The 16706-nt window shown below is 46.5% G+C and overlaps 1 protein-coding gene across 1 annotated transcript in view; it reads right to left on the bottom strand.

The window, feature by feature from the left end:
- The window catches only part of MAP1B (microtubule associated protein 1B), a 110978-nt gene extending 94934 nt beyond the window's left edge, over positions 1-16044 (bottom strand). Inside the window, exons 1-2 of the mRNA XM_004608502.2 lie at positions 15712-16044; positions 7098-7199 (exon numbers count right to left, since the gene is read on the bottom strand). Coding sequence (XP_004608559.2) covers positions 7098-7199; positions 15712-15895 — 286 coding nt within the window. The 5' untranslated portion in view covers positions 15896-16044. The remainder of the gene's footprint in view (positions 1-7097; positions 7200-15711) is intronic.
- Positions 16045-16706: the final 662 nt, after the last annotated feature.

The raw sequence follows: 16706 nt of genomic DNA, 5'->3' as shown, positions 1-16706 counted from the left end.
ACAACTAAAAATATTCTTAGTTCTCTTTTAAAAACATTTTTGCATTTTCTTATTCCATGGGCAAATATTATAAGACCTTGCCTCGTTAATGTCAAAAGGAGTCGAGGATTCGCATGACTTAAATTCAAAGGATTTGATTTTCATTCTCTGTCAAAAATCAGTCTTGAGGCAAGGTCTTTTTTAGCAGTCACTTAGCACAAATCTTACTCTGCTTGGCTGTGATTTGTTTACCTTTTAGGAAGGAAAAGGCATGGGTTCTTCAACAGTACCACCCTTAAACACGCATATTACAAAATCAATTGCATTGAAGGTTTTTGTGAATGTAGTCTAGGAGTTACAAAACCAGCAACAGAATGTAAACATGCCAAGATCTACTTATTCAGTTGACTAAGAAAATAAACCCTACCAGGAAATCTCAGTTCCTTAAACCTGACCAAGGGCATAGTCACTTGTTTATTGGAGAACAAAGATGAGAGAACCAAGGACTGAAGGGAGTGGATACATCTCGGTGGCTGGATTATCACAGCAGGGGGGCAGGTGATGTCACCCACAAACACATCTCTTCACAAGGACCAGAATAGAACCATTTTGCATTGCATTTCAGGCAACACCACAGAGGCTCTACAAGGGATGCCAGGCCCCGAATGCCCAGCTTCTGTTGGCTTTCATATCCTGAACATCCTTCCTGGGCTCAGGCACAGATTGTTGCTGCCTCCTACACAGAAGGAGCAGCTATATGCCTTCAGAGAAAACTGACACCCCTGTTTCTCCCAGAAACACCTTTATCACAAACTTTAAAAGCAGTACAAGAGGCTAGCAAGTATCTCTAGGAGTATGATGATTTCTTCTAGATAACAATAATCACAAAATCTACACAGCTATGGAGTTTCTAACTGATTTTTTCCTAACAAATATCAAGCATTCTTTTTCTTACGTTCTTACTTGATTCTTTTTTATTATTTTGTTTTATTTATTTAATTTATTTATTTATTTGGTTTGCTGTTTTGGGACTACCCCTGGTGATGCTCAGGGGTTACTCCTGGCTCTGCACTCATGAATTATTCTGGTGGTATTCAGGGAACCCTATAGGATGCCAGGGATCAAACCTAAGTAGGCCACATGCAAGGCAAGTACCCTACCGCTGCTCTATCATTCAGCCCCTTATCTGAACTTTGTCACTAAAGTTTAGGTAACATGGTTTCAATAGTTTTGTTTGTTTGTTTTTGTTGTTTTTTTTTTTTAGTTTTTTTGGGTCATACCTGGCAATGCACAGGGGTCACTCCTGGCTCTGCACTCAGGAGCCACGGCTGGCGGTGCTCAGGGGACCATATAGGATGCCGGGAATCGAACCTGGGTTGGCCGAGTGTAAGGCAAACACCCTACCCGCTATGCTATTGCTCCAGCCCCGGTTTCAATAGTTTTAAAATTTATGGTATTAATGGACACAGTTACTGTATCCAACCACCAAGTGCCCAAGACTCTCCACCACTGATGTCACCTCTAGCCCATAATGATTCTCCTGACCTCCTCTGCTTCTTCAAGGGCGATAATATTAGTACTAGCTTACATTTATTGTTTTACCATGTGACAAATAATGCTTCAACATCTTTGCATGCATTCATATGTCTGGTCTTCATGAAGACCTTGTGAGCTGTAAAGGATGATCCCCTCTTATAAGAAATAAAGCTACAGTATTGAATAGTTAAGTAAGCTCGGAGAGCAAATAAATGTCAGAGTACAACAAAAACACAGACAGTTTGGCTCCAGCGTCAGCAGATGTGATATCATACTATGATGTTGGCAAGAGTCTGGACCATAAAACATTTTAAATTATTTTAATAGGTAGATAGAAATGGGAAAACAATGGAAAAAAGAAATTTGAAATGAACTTTCAATCTTGGGTCCCCTGTGTGAATGGTTTGCATTTTTGGTTGTTTTCACATGATCTCTGTCAGACATGGATGATGATGGAGCTTTCCTGGAACCTGAGATCTTCTTCTCTATTGTTATAGACAGACCTAAACTTACAAGAGGTAATGAATGGAGAAATGGAGGAACAAAGAAACTCTACGCAGCATCAGTCTAGTTCTCATTCTGTGTTAAGGCTTACTGAAAGGATTTTCCTTTCAATACTTAAAGTATAAAAACATACTGTAATATATATTACATTTATGATACATAATATAATATGGGGAAATGGCTTAAAAGTCTGAGTCATATGTTTTGCATGTGCAAGTCCCTAATATTTTTTTGTTTGATTTTTGGGCCACACCCAGCTGTGCTCAAGGATCACTCCTGGTGGACCATATGCCGTCCCGGGAAACAAACTTGGGTTGGGCATGTATAACCAAGAGTCTTACTCACTGTACTATCTCTCTGGCCTAAGTCCCCAAGTTTGATGCCCAGCATGCCATGAGTCCCTAAGAACCACCATGTGCAGCCCCAGAAGTTCCTGAGCACTGCTGGGTATGGCTCCCAAAGCCCCCCAACATCACTGGGCTTGAGTACATCAGGTGGCTGTCCTCAAGCATTGAGCCTTCTATTCTAGTTGGTCAAACACTTCCAGGAGTCGCCCCCAAAACACTGCTTGGGAGGTCCCCTATATTTCTATATACCTATAGAGATATCTAGTCATATGGCTATGCAAGTGACATTTTTGTGACAGTGTTTTTTGAAACAAGGTGAGAGGGAAAGATTGTTCCTGAGACCATTCCAAGACCCAGTGCATGCCCGTGGGGGAGGACTAGCAGTCCCCAGGCTCACGGTGTGGGGAACTGGGAGCCCCTCCCACCATCATTCCTACTATCCTACACCCATTTTATACAGAGAAGGCACTCATGTTACAGGGTCCTATTCAAAGAATATGGATTCAAAACAACTTAACCTTTCAGAGGGCTCTTGAATAATACTCGCAGAAAGAGCCCAACTGAATCTCAAAACCAGATTTTACAAGCAAGTACAAGGGGTCTGTGAGGACAAGGGAACAGATCTGGCTGTGCTGCCTCCACAATCTGTGAGCTGCTTTTGTAATATCACCAGTCTTTGAGAATTCATCTCCCAGTTTTAAAAACAACAGAGTCCAGAGAGACAGTGAGGGGTGCATGCCTTGCATGCAGCTAATCCCAGTTCACCCCCCACTACTGAGGCCCTACTGGAGACAGCACTGAGGGGTGGGGCAGGAGCCAAGGGAATCCCCCAGGATGCCTGCTTGGTTTTCCAAGAATCACCTGGAGGGTCCCCCTCCCTCTAAAAAAAAGAAAAAGGAAAAAAACAAGAAAGAAAATTCGATGTGCTCAGTCAGCCTATTCTGGATGAGGTCCTGGGTTCTACTTTTAACAGCAACAGAAACCAACAAAGGTAAAATAACATGGTATTATAAAAATACCTCTAAGCATCACATGAGGAGCTGGAAAGATAGTACAACGGGGAAGGCACTTGCCTTGCATGGAGCTTATCCGGGATCAATCCCTGACACCCCATACGGTACCCAATTCCCAAGAGTGATTCCTGAGCACAGAGCCAGGAGCAAGCCCTGAGCACTGTCAGGTATGGCCCTAAAACAAACCATAAGTATGACACTAGCCCTGAACTATATGTATAAAGAAAGACAGTGAATATTTTACTATACCCTGTTAGTGTGAAAAACAAAACAGAAATCCACCTGGGTTTGATGCTGGGTGCTAGCACTCTAATGGGTTTCTGGGATTGCTGCAATCTCTTCTCTCCGGGTGTGTGTGTATAGGGTAGGGAGGCGAGGGGGGTTAGGGGGTGATATACATCAAAGAAGGGACTTCCAGGTTCCTCGCCATGCCAGCAGCCTTTACCCTCTCTTCAGGACCTGGAACACCCCAGGTGCTGCTTAAGTTCTTCAGTTAACATGAGCAGAATCATTCCTTAAGGCAATTCTTTCTTCATTTTCTTCCTTACCTTAGAATTAACTTCAAGTCTTGAAATCCTAAAAGCAGACATTCGTTCCACTGCCTCTCAGGGAGCCTGAGAGACACGTTACCTTCTGCGATGCCCAGTGAATAGGGAAGAGACGCCCTAGGCTCGGGCCCTCTTAAAAACAGGCTTCAGGGGCTGGGGCAATAGTACAGCAGGCAGGGGGCTTGCCCTGCACTTGAAAGATCCAGTTTTGATCCCGGGCACACCACATGGTCACCTGAGCTCATCAGGTGTGATCCCTGAGTGAAGAGCCAGGATTCAACCCTGAGCACAACCAGGTGTGGCCCCCAAACCAAAAACAAACAACAAAAATTAGGCTTCAAAATTTCCCCTAAATGTTTCTAGTTGATTCAGGAAAAGCATGTGGCAGCTGTGGACCCAAACTTAATGGTCATCCTGGGGGTCTCTCCTCACCCCACTTTCACATCCTGGTCCTCTAGCACAACTTGGCTCTTCTCTGACACTTTGAACTTCATCTGACATAACCTACTGTGGTTGTGTTTAGAAAATTTCATGCACACACAACCCTGCCCCCAGTCTCCCCATGTGGGGAATCACACCTTCAGCTCTGTTCTACATGCCTGGTTCCCAAGAATGCCCAGCCCTGCATGGTACACTCCAGGCCTGCAGGAAAGATCAGACTATCCAATCGACCTGGACTGGCCACAGTGTGAGGTGGTTGGGAGCTACCAAAAGCACACACGTAAGCTCAATACAGTATCAGGTACAGCATCGTATAAGTTATGCAGGAGATGCTTACTATATCAGCATGAACAATGGGGTTGGTAGTTTAATGAGCTAAAGTGACATTTTGAGTGGAACTTACCTCCTCGCTGTTTAAGTGGAACTTGCCTTTCCCCACAAAATAAATAGCAGGTCTTTGACCCAAAAAAGGTTAATTTGTCAGCAATTCTTATGTCTTTTATTTTGCAAAACACAGGGGCAACTTTATAAAATCAGTTCAAGTATGAATGAACACACTTGGGAATCACAGGATTTGATGACAAAAATCAATAAAAGTACTCTTACAAAAACAGTCAGAACAACCTACATAGAAAGGACAAAGGCTTGGTTTTCCATTTTGGAATGTACTGGTTGAAGAAAATTGCTTCTCTTATTTTGTGTGTATGAGATGATGTTGAAAGTTACAGATAGATGCAAAAGATGAAAATACAACAGGGGGGCTGGAGTGATAGCACAGCAGAGAGGGCATTTGCCTTGCACGTGGCTGACCCAGGTTCGATTCCCAGCATCCCATATAGTCCCCTGTGCACCACCTGGAGTAATTCCTTAATGCAGAGCCAGGAGTAACCCCTGTGCATGTGGCCGGGTATGACCCAAAAAGCAAAAAAAAAAACAAAAAAACAGAATTAACAAAAGCAGCAACCATGGACAGTAGCTTTGTGTTATCTGATCATGTACTGACCAAATTAGTCTAAATCACTAAAAAAGGTAAAGTTACTTAAGAGCTGGTCTTTTGTGTGTCTTTGTAGCAAATGCAACTCTTCTTCTTCTTCTTCTTATTTTTTTTTTTTAATGAGCCAAACCCAGCTTTGTTCAGGGAATACTGTTGGTTCTGTGCTCAGGGATGGTTCCTGGCTGTGCTGGAGGGCCATATGGGGTGTTAGGAATGTTAACACCAAGCTGGCCGGGTACAAGGCAAGCACCCTACTCTCTGTACTGTCTTTCCGACCCCACAACTTTAATAAGCAGTTCTTAGCAAGTTTTTCTTAGCACATTTACTCAATGACAGCTTGAAATGTATGGAGTTTTATTCTAGAATCAGACACCAAGAGAAGACCTGGGAATCTGGGTACACAGCTGCAGCAGAGCCTGACTCACTAAGGCGATGACATTCCATAAGTGGTTTCAGATCTCAAAGTGCACAAGACTAATGAAATCCATATGCTGTCATCTGTTCTAAAAGGCATGCCTGATTTCACATCAATGCCAACAAAATCAGCAATCACACAACAAAATCATGCATATTACAAAAGGAGTTTCCCTATATATATTTTCTTTTACAAAAAGTCCAAGTGGCATCCAAGAAATAAAAAAGCAAGGCAGTATCTATAACGAATTAATGCCAGAGTCTGAGAAACTTATCCCACATTCAGTGTGTTTTTATGGGCCAGCAACCCTGTCTCATAATCCTCTAACATAACTCCAGAGAAGAAGGAGTGTTTACTGCTAACAGAGGAGGGGCTAGCGCGGGGTGAGGGTGAGTTTGGTAGCACCCTCAGGTCTATAGGCACAGATCAGTCTGTTCCTGTCCAATGAGAATGTGATCAAGAGTCGTATTTCCACAGATGACAAGTGTTGGTGCCCTTACCTTTAAATAGGTGGCAGCATTCTTCTCCATCTCTGAAAGAAAAGCTTTTTTCATCACAGTTTGGAATGTGAGACCCTTGTAGCCACACTACGGAAAGGGGTTGATCATGTCATCATGAAAATATCTATTTCATTCTTTTTTTTTTTTGCTCTTTGGGTCACACCCAGCAATGCTCAGGGGTTACTCCTGGCTCTGTACTCAGGAATTACCCCTGGCGGTGCTCAGGGAACCATATCGGATGCTGGAGATTGAACCCAGGTTGGCCGAGTGCAAGGCAAATGCCCTACCTGCTGTGCTATCGCTCCAGCCCTCAATTTCATTCTTAAATATAGATGTTTCCTTTCTCTGGGATGGAAAGGAGGTTGTGGAATTCTGGGGCCATTCAATTGGAATTCATAACTGAATAAAATTAACATCTTTTTTTAACATGAATTCATCACTGAATAAAATTAACATCTAGGTAGTCTGCAATCCATGGAGACCAGAGTACAGTGTGATTTTTTAAGAAACCCAGAACTTTAAAAATTCTAAGAACTCACAAAATACCCACATGTGGCTTCTGGCTAACCTATATAATAACAATAAATACAAAAGCTCCTCTATCAGGTGCCTGAGAAATAATACAGGGGTTAAAGGACTGGTGCTGGCTTGTCAGGTGTCCCCCAAATGCTGCCAGGTGTGACCCTTGAGTACAGAGCAAGGAGCAAGCCCTGAACACCACTGGGTGTGGCCCCCAAACCAAACCAAACAAACAAAAACAATGGCCTCATTCCTTCCCATTTTGAGGATGATGGATTACAGATGCAAATCAAAGCCTCACCTGGGACTTCAGGGGAGAATCTTGCAGAGTGTCGAGACACAAAAAGTTTTAGTTCTTGGTCCAAGTTGCACTCAATCAGGTTTGTGTCCCATGATCGGATTCCTGAGGAAGGAGATGAAAAGAGTTGACAGAATTCCAGTTAGTCATTTCAGAGTGGTTTGGAAAACATCACTGTAAGATTTCTCAGGCTTTCATGGAGGATGTGGGAACTCCCTTTCTGGGGGTTTAGGGATGAGTAGTGGGTGCCCACAAAATGAAAGAGTGGGGAGGTCTCTCTACCCAACCACAAGGGAAGGATAACTAGCAGTGTGGACTGAACTTCTGCCCCCTCATAAAACATAAATGCAGCATTTTCTCCAAGAGTAAAAGAAAACAGTTATTAGGGAAATGACAGGCTTTGCTCCGGGGAGGGAAGAGAGAGGACAGGAAGACGGTGAGCTCTGAGCTCTGAAGCCGTTAAGAGGCCCCTAGACAATCCTGAGTTTCCCATGGCCTACTTGGAGGTGGTAAGAAATTGGCACGTGAGAGTGAAGATGGTGGTGGGGAGGGGAGGGGTGTGCAGGGGCCCGAGTGGTGTTCTTGCAGAGTTCGCAGGCATTTTGTGTGCCTCCAAGACCTCCTGCCCTTGTCCACCCCATGGAAGACCTTGACCTCTCAGTCCCTTACTATCAATCCAAACTTTGTGTGATCTTTGATGAAAAGACTGGATCTCAATCTTCAAGATTTGGCGATTTGGCCTGTCTGTCCTCCTGGGCATTTTTTCCCCCCACCTAACTAGCTTGGCAGACAGCTCTTTCATTCACTATTGTTAGCTTTATTGAATTTTCTTATCCAGAGGCAAAGAAATATAGCAACTTTTTATGAATTCTAAAACTACAGAATTACTGGGTGGTGAACTGTCCATTCCCACAAAAGCTCAGGCTTTTGTTCCCAGGGCTGGGTGGGAGGTATAGGAGAACAGGAGGGCAAGGAGAAGGGATACCCACCAGCCTAGTTATTTCCTTCCTCCTGCCCACTCTGCCCTTCTCATTCCTATTACCCCAGAAGGTTGGCTAGAGGAGAACCCAGAGGGCATCAGAAAAGGGAAAATTGGGAGCAATCCAAGGGAAAACTAACGAGGGGGACCACAAATTTTGGGGGGGGGGGCAGAGGTTGTTTGTTTGCATTTTCACATTTCACAATGAACTACTCATGGCAGAGCCAGTTTGTGGCAGCCATGATTGCACCCTTGCATGAAACCTCACCTCAGGAATAAGCCTCTGGAACAACAATCACTGACAGCATGCACCCCTACTAAAGGTGGGAACCACACCTCTGCATATCACACAGTAGATGAACTATTGACTGAACAGCTCCAGTCAACTATTTTTGCTAATCATTAGTTGTGCACACAGGCATGGGACTATCAATGGGAATGGGCTATTTAAATCCTTCTTGAAATCCTTAATACATATTTTCATTTCCTTCCATTTGTAAGTGTACGCAAGAAAGGATTTCTGTCTCACAAGAAATCAATCTATAAATATACATATACACAAATGTGGATAATCTACATATGTCACAAAAGATACTAGAAACTCAACTGAATGTACATCTAAAATATCTTCAAATTATATGCCAAGCAGATACCTTTCAACTATGAGGAATATTTTTAAATAGATACATGTGCACCAACTAGAGAATGGAATATCTCATAGACTCCATAGGTAGAATTCAGGTGTGGTGGAAAAGCTAACAGTCCTAAAGAGAGGCTAAATTATAAGGGAGAATTTTATGGGTCTCCCTGGAAGCCTTAATAGCCTCAGTTTGTATTTGTGCTAATGGAGTATTTAAATTTTAACAAGAAAGGCATGTTGAGATTTTGCAGGTCTTTTTCAATGCAGAAATGACAAATGGATTCTTTTTCTTTCAGAGAAAGTTTGACAGGTTGAAAGGTCTGAATTCATTAGAATATTTTATTCAATGTATACGATATACGCATCTAGGGTGAAAAATCGCCCAACGCCTGTCTGAGCTGGTTAATTGGGAATTGCTGACTAGATTCTTCGGGCTCTGGCTCTGAGCTTCACTTTGTCTTCTGGCTTGTCAAACTGGGTCAGTAAGTTAATAATGAGACATATGTATTTAAATTAAATTCATCCCATTTGTCTGCCTTTGTTCTTAAGAAATGTCCAAATTATACATCATTGGAATGTCTTTATCTAGGGTTATACAAGACTTGCTCTGACATTGTTCCTTGCTATTTTCCCCTTGGTTTCAATTAACCTGTCATGACAGATGCAATTAAATGTGTGCTTTGGATTTCATAAACCGGTTGTATGATTTGTAATTTAGCAGTGGAAAAAATATGCTGCAATAGAAAGCCACTTAGTCCCTTTAAAATCACATGAGCAAAAGGCTGATAAAAACAGTTCTCACTTTTATTTTCCCAAAGAAATGGAAAAAATTAGGGTTCTCTTTTCATGAGAGCAAAAATTTAGTCAAATTACTTCTTAATAAAGCATAATCACTACCGCCAATTATAAAATAAGGGTTCCAAAGGATTTACTGGTTAGTTTAGTTGGAAAGGAAAATTTTGGAACCTGGCCATTTTCAACACGAATTTTAAAAATAAGATGTTTTGTAATTACTTTGTACTGTCAACTGAGTCTTAAATACTAAAAACTATTTCTCAATAAGGAGTCACATTGTCTTGAGCAAGTTTAAGCATCTCCCCACAGAAAAGTCTTCTTTGATTCTTCCCACATTCTGCTCTCCCTGGGGAGAGAATTGGAGGTGGCAGAGGACTATTGGTAAAGAGGTCCTACAGCAGCTCTCAGAAGCACCTCTGCCAGGTCTCCAGTGAGGAGATTCCCAAACCATGTCCAATTCTATGCCATGCCCGCTCAAGCTCTTCCCGTTGGTATGCTAGAAGGCTGCTAGTGGGACAGGGGGTATGGGCAGAAAAAACTGCATCCACTAAAGGAAATTAAGCTCCTGTTTCTAAATTCCCAATTCAGGAGGGTAACCTGTCATACCCTGGAAAACTGGGTGTGCCAGGTCATGGCTCAGCCCCCTAAAAACTCTCCCATTTGACCTTCAGACCTTGTCAAGCCCAGGAAGTGACTCCCATCCCCAGGGACCAGTGTTAACAGCTGAAGAGTGCAGGGAGGTAACAAAGGATCTTTCCACCTCTGCTGGCTCTCCACCCCAGGGGAGAGTGGTGCATAATGGGGAGGCGAAAGAGCACACAAAGTTTTAAAGGTATAACAGAGAAAAGGGACAGTTGTTCTCTGTTGGTAGAAGCTGGGGAGAAGGAATGGGGAGTTAGTATTTCTGTTTGTTTATTTGCGGTAGCAGTTGTTCGGCAGAGCTTGGAGGGGGGTGGTGTCTTCACAGTGTGGACAATGAGGAAGAGCCAGACCACATCTCACCACCTTCACTGATCATGCAAGCATTCTGCTGGGCTGCTTAATAAAACCAGCAATGGAGGAACGGAAGCACCTCCTGCTGAAAAGAGAAAAATCTCTGCTACTGAAAGAGTAGATGGGGAAAGAAAATGAAATGACTAAGCACTGCACATGCAAATGGACATAGCTTCTCCTCTGACAATTATTTGGATTTTTGTAAATTAATTTTCTCCAAATTTCAGTGGCTCCCTTCATGAAATAAGCTTTTAAACATACATTTTTTTTATTGCAAATGATCAACCTCTAAATAGCCAGAGATTCTATTGGTAAAACTATGCTCAAAACTGATCTGAAATCATATTAAAATAATAAAGGGAAGTGAAACAAAGGAAATGTTCAATTCAGATAGCCTTTATTTCTCAGAGAACAGAGTTCCTATTTTTCCCCTTGACCTAACCTTCAATTCTCTTTTCATTCCATCTAAACGGAACAACTTGCTGTTCAAAACATATATGCTATGTTAATGCAGACAGCAGCTTACAAACAGCTCATCATTTCTAAGCATTGATGATAAATACTCTAGATTTTGGGTTGTGTCTCACAAATAAACATGTGACATCTAATAATTTATTTTTTGATCTAAAACCCAAAACTTGTTTTGTTTTTTAAGTCCACAGAGATGATTAACATCGAAGCATCATTTTGGTGGGTTAGGGTTGGTAGAAGCTGGGGAGAAGGAATGGGGAGTTAGTATTTCTGTTTGTTTATTTGCGGTAGCAGTGATTGACTATAGGTCTCACACATGCAAGGCATGTTTTCCACCGAGCTCTAGTCCTGGTCTCTGAATCATCAATTTAATGACTGGTGTATATTTCAGCATGGATCATGGAACCCTTATAGATAGTACCGATTAAGCAGTTCAAGCAGAAACCCACCTGCCTTTTGACTTTGGAAAGTATAAAGACAAATACCATACTCTCCAACATTTCCTTTAACCTTTGTTTTTGTTTTTTATCTACGAAAATTAAACTACGGGCCAGAGTGATAGTACAGCGAATAAGGTGCTTGCCTTGCACATAAGACCACTAGGGTTCAATATCCTTAGCACCATATATGGTACCCTGAACCCCACCAAGAGTGATCCTTGAGCACAGAGCCAGGAGTAATCCCTGAGCACTGCTAGATGTGGCTCAAAAACAAGTGTTTTTTAAAAAGTAAACCCTAAGTCTTCACTGAGTTCTTAATTCTCTTAGCCACATTGATTTAAAATACTACATAAAACAACATAAGAACTCTTACAGTGTAATCAGCTAAATTTAAATCTAAAAATCTAGGGCAATAGATGTTGTTTACAACTATCTTTTTTTTTTTTTAATGAAAGAATCTCGCTGATTCCCAGTGTCGGAGGAAAGTCACACTCTCTAACCACACTGGCACTTAATAATTCTTATGTATTTTAGTTCCTTTAAAGAAAAAAAATAAAGCAACACACATCTCTTACAAAACACCAGTTTGTAAGGTTCCCTCTGTATGATGCCTGTAGTCGAGGTACCGAAGGGAACGGGAGGAGGGTGGCTGTTCTACAAGTGGGGGCGGCTGAAGTCCATGCTGAGAGCTAACTAGGAAAGGGGCAAAGGAGGAGCCAGGGTGGGTGGCAGCAACAATGGTTCCACATCAGGTCCTGCATAAATAGAGCTGGGCCAGCCAAGGAAAAGACCCATTGTTTCAAACTGGGGATGAAAAGACCAGTCCCTATACTATGCTTCTTGAATCCAGTTGAGAAAATGAGTGACCATCTCTTTTTCTTTGCTTTCACAAGAAGCATTTGCTAAGCAGCCTCCCAGGGATGCTTCAGGACGGCTGATTTATTGCATTACCACCATCTTCCTTCAGATTTATTTCCTAGGCTTCCCAGAGAGCCCTGGGTAATTGGATTGCAAAAACCCAAGTCACCAGGGTCTCCAAATCCACAGAGCCTCAGTGAGGACAGGAGGGGAAATAAGCAGCAAGAGTAACAGCTGATGAACTGTTCCCCAGACTGCAGCCCACGCTCCAAGCCCAACCCCCACCCCCTCCAGTGTCTCCATCTTGCTTCACACAATATGGCCCAGGGACATCAGCAACAACAGCAGTGCTATCAGGGCCACCTCAGGAGAAGACCCCGCTGGGACCTAAAGGCTGAGGCAACAGTAGTAGGTCATGCACTGGGGAGCAGCACCTGCCTAACTCGTGACCAAGTCATGTCAGATAGAAAAGCGGCAGGGGCATCTTTTCACTGAGCACTGCAAAGTCCTGTAGCTTGAACTGGATGGGAGACCCCAGGGCCCAGGAGAACAATCTCCAGAGATAAACAGCATCTGTTACTTGTGCACAGAAATGGCCCCGCTTGCTCACTCCACTGATTCTTAATGGGATCAATACAGCCATTTCAGTGTTGTGGGCAAAATCCAACCAAATTAGAGAATTAAAAATCAGGAAGGCATGAGGACTAAACACGGAACAAGAGGGGGGCTTCTGGGATTCGAGTTTCTGTTTCTGAAGCAGGGTAACAGGTGTGCTCCTTTTGTAAAAACCCACCCAACTTCTTATTTTTCGGTTGTGCCTTTTCCTTGCTAGAGAAGACAGCAATCAAGCTTTAATCGGAAAAAAAAAAATCAGGAGGAGATTTGGAACTGTGGTTCTTTGGGAGGGCACTTAGCTTTGCACATGGGAGGTCCTGGGTTTGATCCCCAGCACAATGCAACAACAACAAAATGTCACAAAGATCAATCTGGCCTTGATCATAAGTGCTCGCAGTGTGGAAAAGAATAAAGACAGGGAGCACTTGACCAGCTGCTCTGGGTGCAGCAACGGATGCTCAAATAGAAGCAAACAAGGAAAAAAAGAAGAAAAAACCAGGGAGAGGCTTTAAAAGAACCAAGGGCAGAGTAACCAGGCAGGAAGATAATTATGATGCAAGGGGATTGTTGAACTACCTCGCTGGGAGGGGCACTGCCCACAAGTGTCTGCCCCTACAAAGGCAAGCTCTATTAAGTCGCTGCTGGATGGTCCTCAGAGGGGCCGGGCACTAGCATCCAGACAGAGCCAGAGAAGTGGCGAGGCTGCAGAGCAGATCAGGCACTTCTGCCACTCAGCAGCAGCATGACCTTGAGCAGGTCCCTTTATCCTTCCTGCCGCTCTGAACCCCCATCTTTATAGACTCGAGGATGAAGGTCCTTCTAACACCAGATGGGATGGCCATGAAAATTTTATAAATAGAAAAGCACACCTTCATATCTTTTGTCTTTCTGGTTATGTTACTGGCAAATCGTATCTTAAAAAAAGAAATGAAAAAAAAAAACCCAAACTCATTGATTCCTACAGTAGCCACACCCAAAGCCAGTAACTGGGAAATTTCCAAGTAGAAAATTGCATCTAAACTGAAACAGCTTTTAAAAAGGTGCACAGTTTTAAAACGAAGGATGACTGGGTGTTATTTTTTTTTAAAGACCATTTAAGACGGAAATATCGCTTTCTTGACTTTTTTTTTTTCCTCAAAGAAAATAACATGTCTGCTTTCTGCTCACTTTTTTTTTTTTTTTAAGCTGCAAAGGAAAAATCAGTGCTTTAAAGTTAAACAAAAGAAGCAGGTCTGCAACTCCAGTCCCCACCCAACAGTCTTTTGTTCTGGGGACTAGCGGCCGATTTCAAATGCAGAGGCAGATGACAAGCGTTTATTTTATTTTATTTTATTTTATTTTCTCCATCCGAAACAAGGTTTTTCAGTGGCCTTTTGCCGTGGGGTCGGGGGGAGGAGCGGGCGCGGAGAAGGAGGGCTGCGTGAACGCCCTTTGTCCGCCTCGGGCTGCCGTAGAGACCGCAGTGCGGACTGCACCACGCCCACCCACCGGTGTCCCCGGGCTGAACGGCTCCAGCGCCGCCCGGAGAGCGCGGGGCGCGGGAGGCCCCCGGCGACCTCTGCTGGGTCGAGTGGGAGGGCCGAGACGAGGGGGAAAGGCAGCAGCATCCCGCGTCTCGTGAAAAAGGCAAAGGCCAAAGCTACCCGCCCGGGGGGTGGGCGTGCAACAAAGCCGGAGAGAGGACGGGAGAGGGGCATGCCGCTCCCCACCCCTGCAGCGGGGGCGCCGCAGTGCGGGGGGCAGGTGCGGCGGCCCGGGTGGACCGGAGCACTGCGGCAGGTCGGGTGGGGCGGCGAGGCGGCCTCGGTGGGCGCGCCCCGCGCTGCCGCCCCCCGCTGCCCCGCCCCGGCTTGGGGCGATCCGCTATTCCGCGGCGGCCGAGCGCGCTCCTCCGTGCGCCCGGCCGACGGGGCGCTGCCCGCGCCCGCAGACATCTCCTCCCACACCCCACCCCCGCCTCCCGCGAGCCGTCACTCCCGAGGCTCAGACTTTTTTTTTTCTCTCTCTCTCTGTCTCAAAAGCAGAAGCCCCACCCTACAACTTGGGGTCCCATTGTCCTTTCGCCAGGCTGCAGCTGAGGCCCCCAGGGCGGGAGGCCGGCGTCTGGGCACCGCGCGCACAGGCGGGTTCTCCATCGCCGCGTCCGTCCCCGGGGTGCGGGGAGCGGGCGTGGCCCCAGGACTCGCCTAGTCATTCCGCGCAGTGAGGGGGAAAATAGTGGGCGGGGGTGGGGGACAGGTTTGAAGCCAGGGATGGCTTCAAGTTCTCGGGGGCTGCGGTGGCCTTCGTAAGGATGATTCCCACGCGGACCCCCGGCACGTGGCGATTCTGCTGCAGGACTTTTTTTTTTCCGCGGCGGTTTTGAGGGGGGCAAAGGGGGGGGGGGTTGAAAGGAGTGGTTCCTCCAGATACACCTACCCCCTTTTTCTTTTTTTTTTTAATTCTTTTTTATTTTTTGCTTTTTGCGGTTGCACCCCACCCCCCGCCTCGGCTCTTCTGACACCTGCATTTCATTTAGCCCGCGAGGGCGGTGGCCAGCTCGGATCTCAGGGCTCAGTCCGGTGACAAGTCCCTCAAGATTAGGAGAAACTGTCCCCCTACCTGCCCCCCAACCCCGGGAAGCTAACCTCACCACTCTCATTCTTCCTCCCCAAATGAAGAGACTAGCGGGGGGAAGTGCGGGAGGCGGCCGAGCGAGAGAGGCGCGGGGTGCGGGGCGCGCGCGGGAGCAAGAAGGTGTCCGTCACGCCCTGGGTGGGGTCGCGTGCACGCGTGTGCCCCCCCTCCCCTCCAGCCTCCCCCTAGAGGGGCTCCGGGGCCGCTTACCGAGCTCGATGTTGCCGATGGCGCGCCGCAGGTGCTCCTCGGTCACGATCTCCCCGACCACCACGAGCAGGTAGAACTTGCTGTCGAGGAAGCGGTGCGACAGGCTGGGCGAGGTGGACGCCGCCGGGTTGGCAAGGCTGCCGGACGGCTCGGGCTCGGCGGCTTCCACCACCACGGTCGCCATCCTGCCGGCCCCGCGAAGCGTCGGCGAAGTGTCGCGCTCCGGCCGCTCCTCTCCTCTGCGGCAGGAGAAAGGATTAGCGGGGAAGGTGGCGGCTGCGCTCCGCCCCCTGCGTGCCCCCCTCCTCCGGGCGCCCGCCGCGCGCCGCCTCCCCTCCGCCCCGTGGGCGATCGCGCGCTGGAGACAGGCGCAGAGTGAGCGAGGGCGGGGAGGAGCCGCCGCTTTTATACGGGCACCGGGCAGGGAGCCGGGCGGAGGAGGAGGAAGAGGAGGAGGAAAGGACCACCCGGCACATCCTCACGCGGTGGCTGCCTCCGCTCCTCCAGCCGTTGGCCCAGGGCTGATGTCATCTGCAGCAAATCATGTCGCCCGAGGCCCGGAAGCTGGAAGAACTAGGTGTGCGGACAATGGTCTGGGCAGGGCCCTGAGTCCAGAGCTCAGGGGGTATCCTTGAAAGCCCCCCTAGCCACAGCCGCCAAGGGAGGAAACGTTCTCACCCCGCACCTCCCGCACCACCACGGGCCACTTTGCGAGCACGCAGCCGGTGCGGGGGAACCGGAGGGGCCAGCTGGGTTCCTCGCTCCGAGTCGGGTTTTTTACCTTGTCCGAGGCGCACAAGTCATGCCTCTCTGTCCGCCTGGCGTCCTGGTGAGGCCAGGCTCTCAGCAGCTGTAAGCACCACCGCAGATGGTGCCGAGGGCACCCCGCCCAGGAAGAACCACCTGTCTTGTCTTTGACCTTGTAGATTATACCACCTTCCCTTAATAGTATAGCGGACCCCCAACCCCCCAAATGCTGAATCAGAGCCTACTGA

Source organism: Sorex araneus, chromosome 1 (assembly GCF_027595985.1).
Source record: "Sorex araneus isolate mSorAra2 chromosome 1, mSorAra2.pri, whole genome shotgun sequence".
Lineage (NCBI taxonomy): Eukaryota > Metazoa > Chordata > Mammalia > Eulipotyphla > Soricidae > Sorex > Sorex araneus.
The sequence above is the reverse complement of the archived record's forward strand: the minus strand, read 5'-3'. Positions and strand labels throughout refer to the sequence as shown.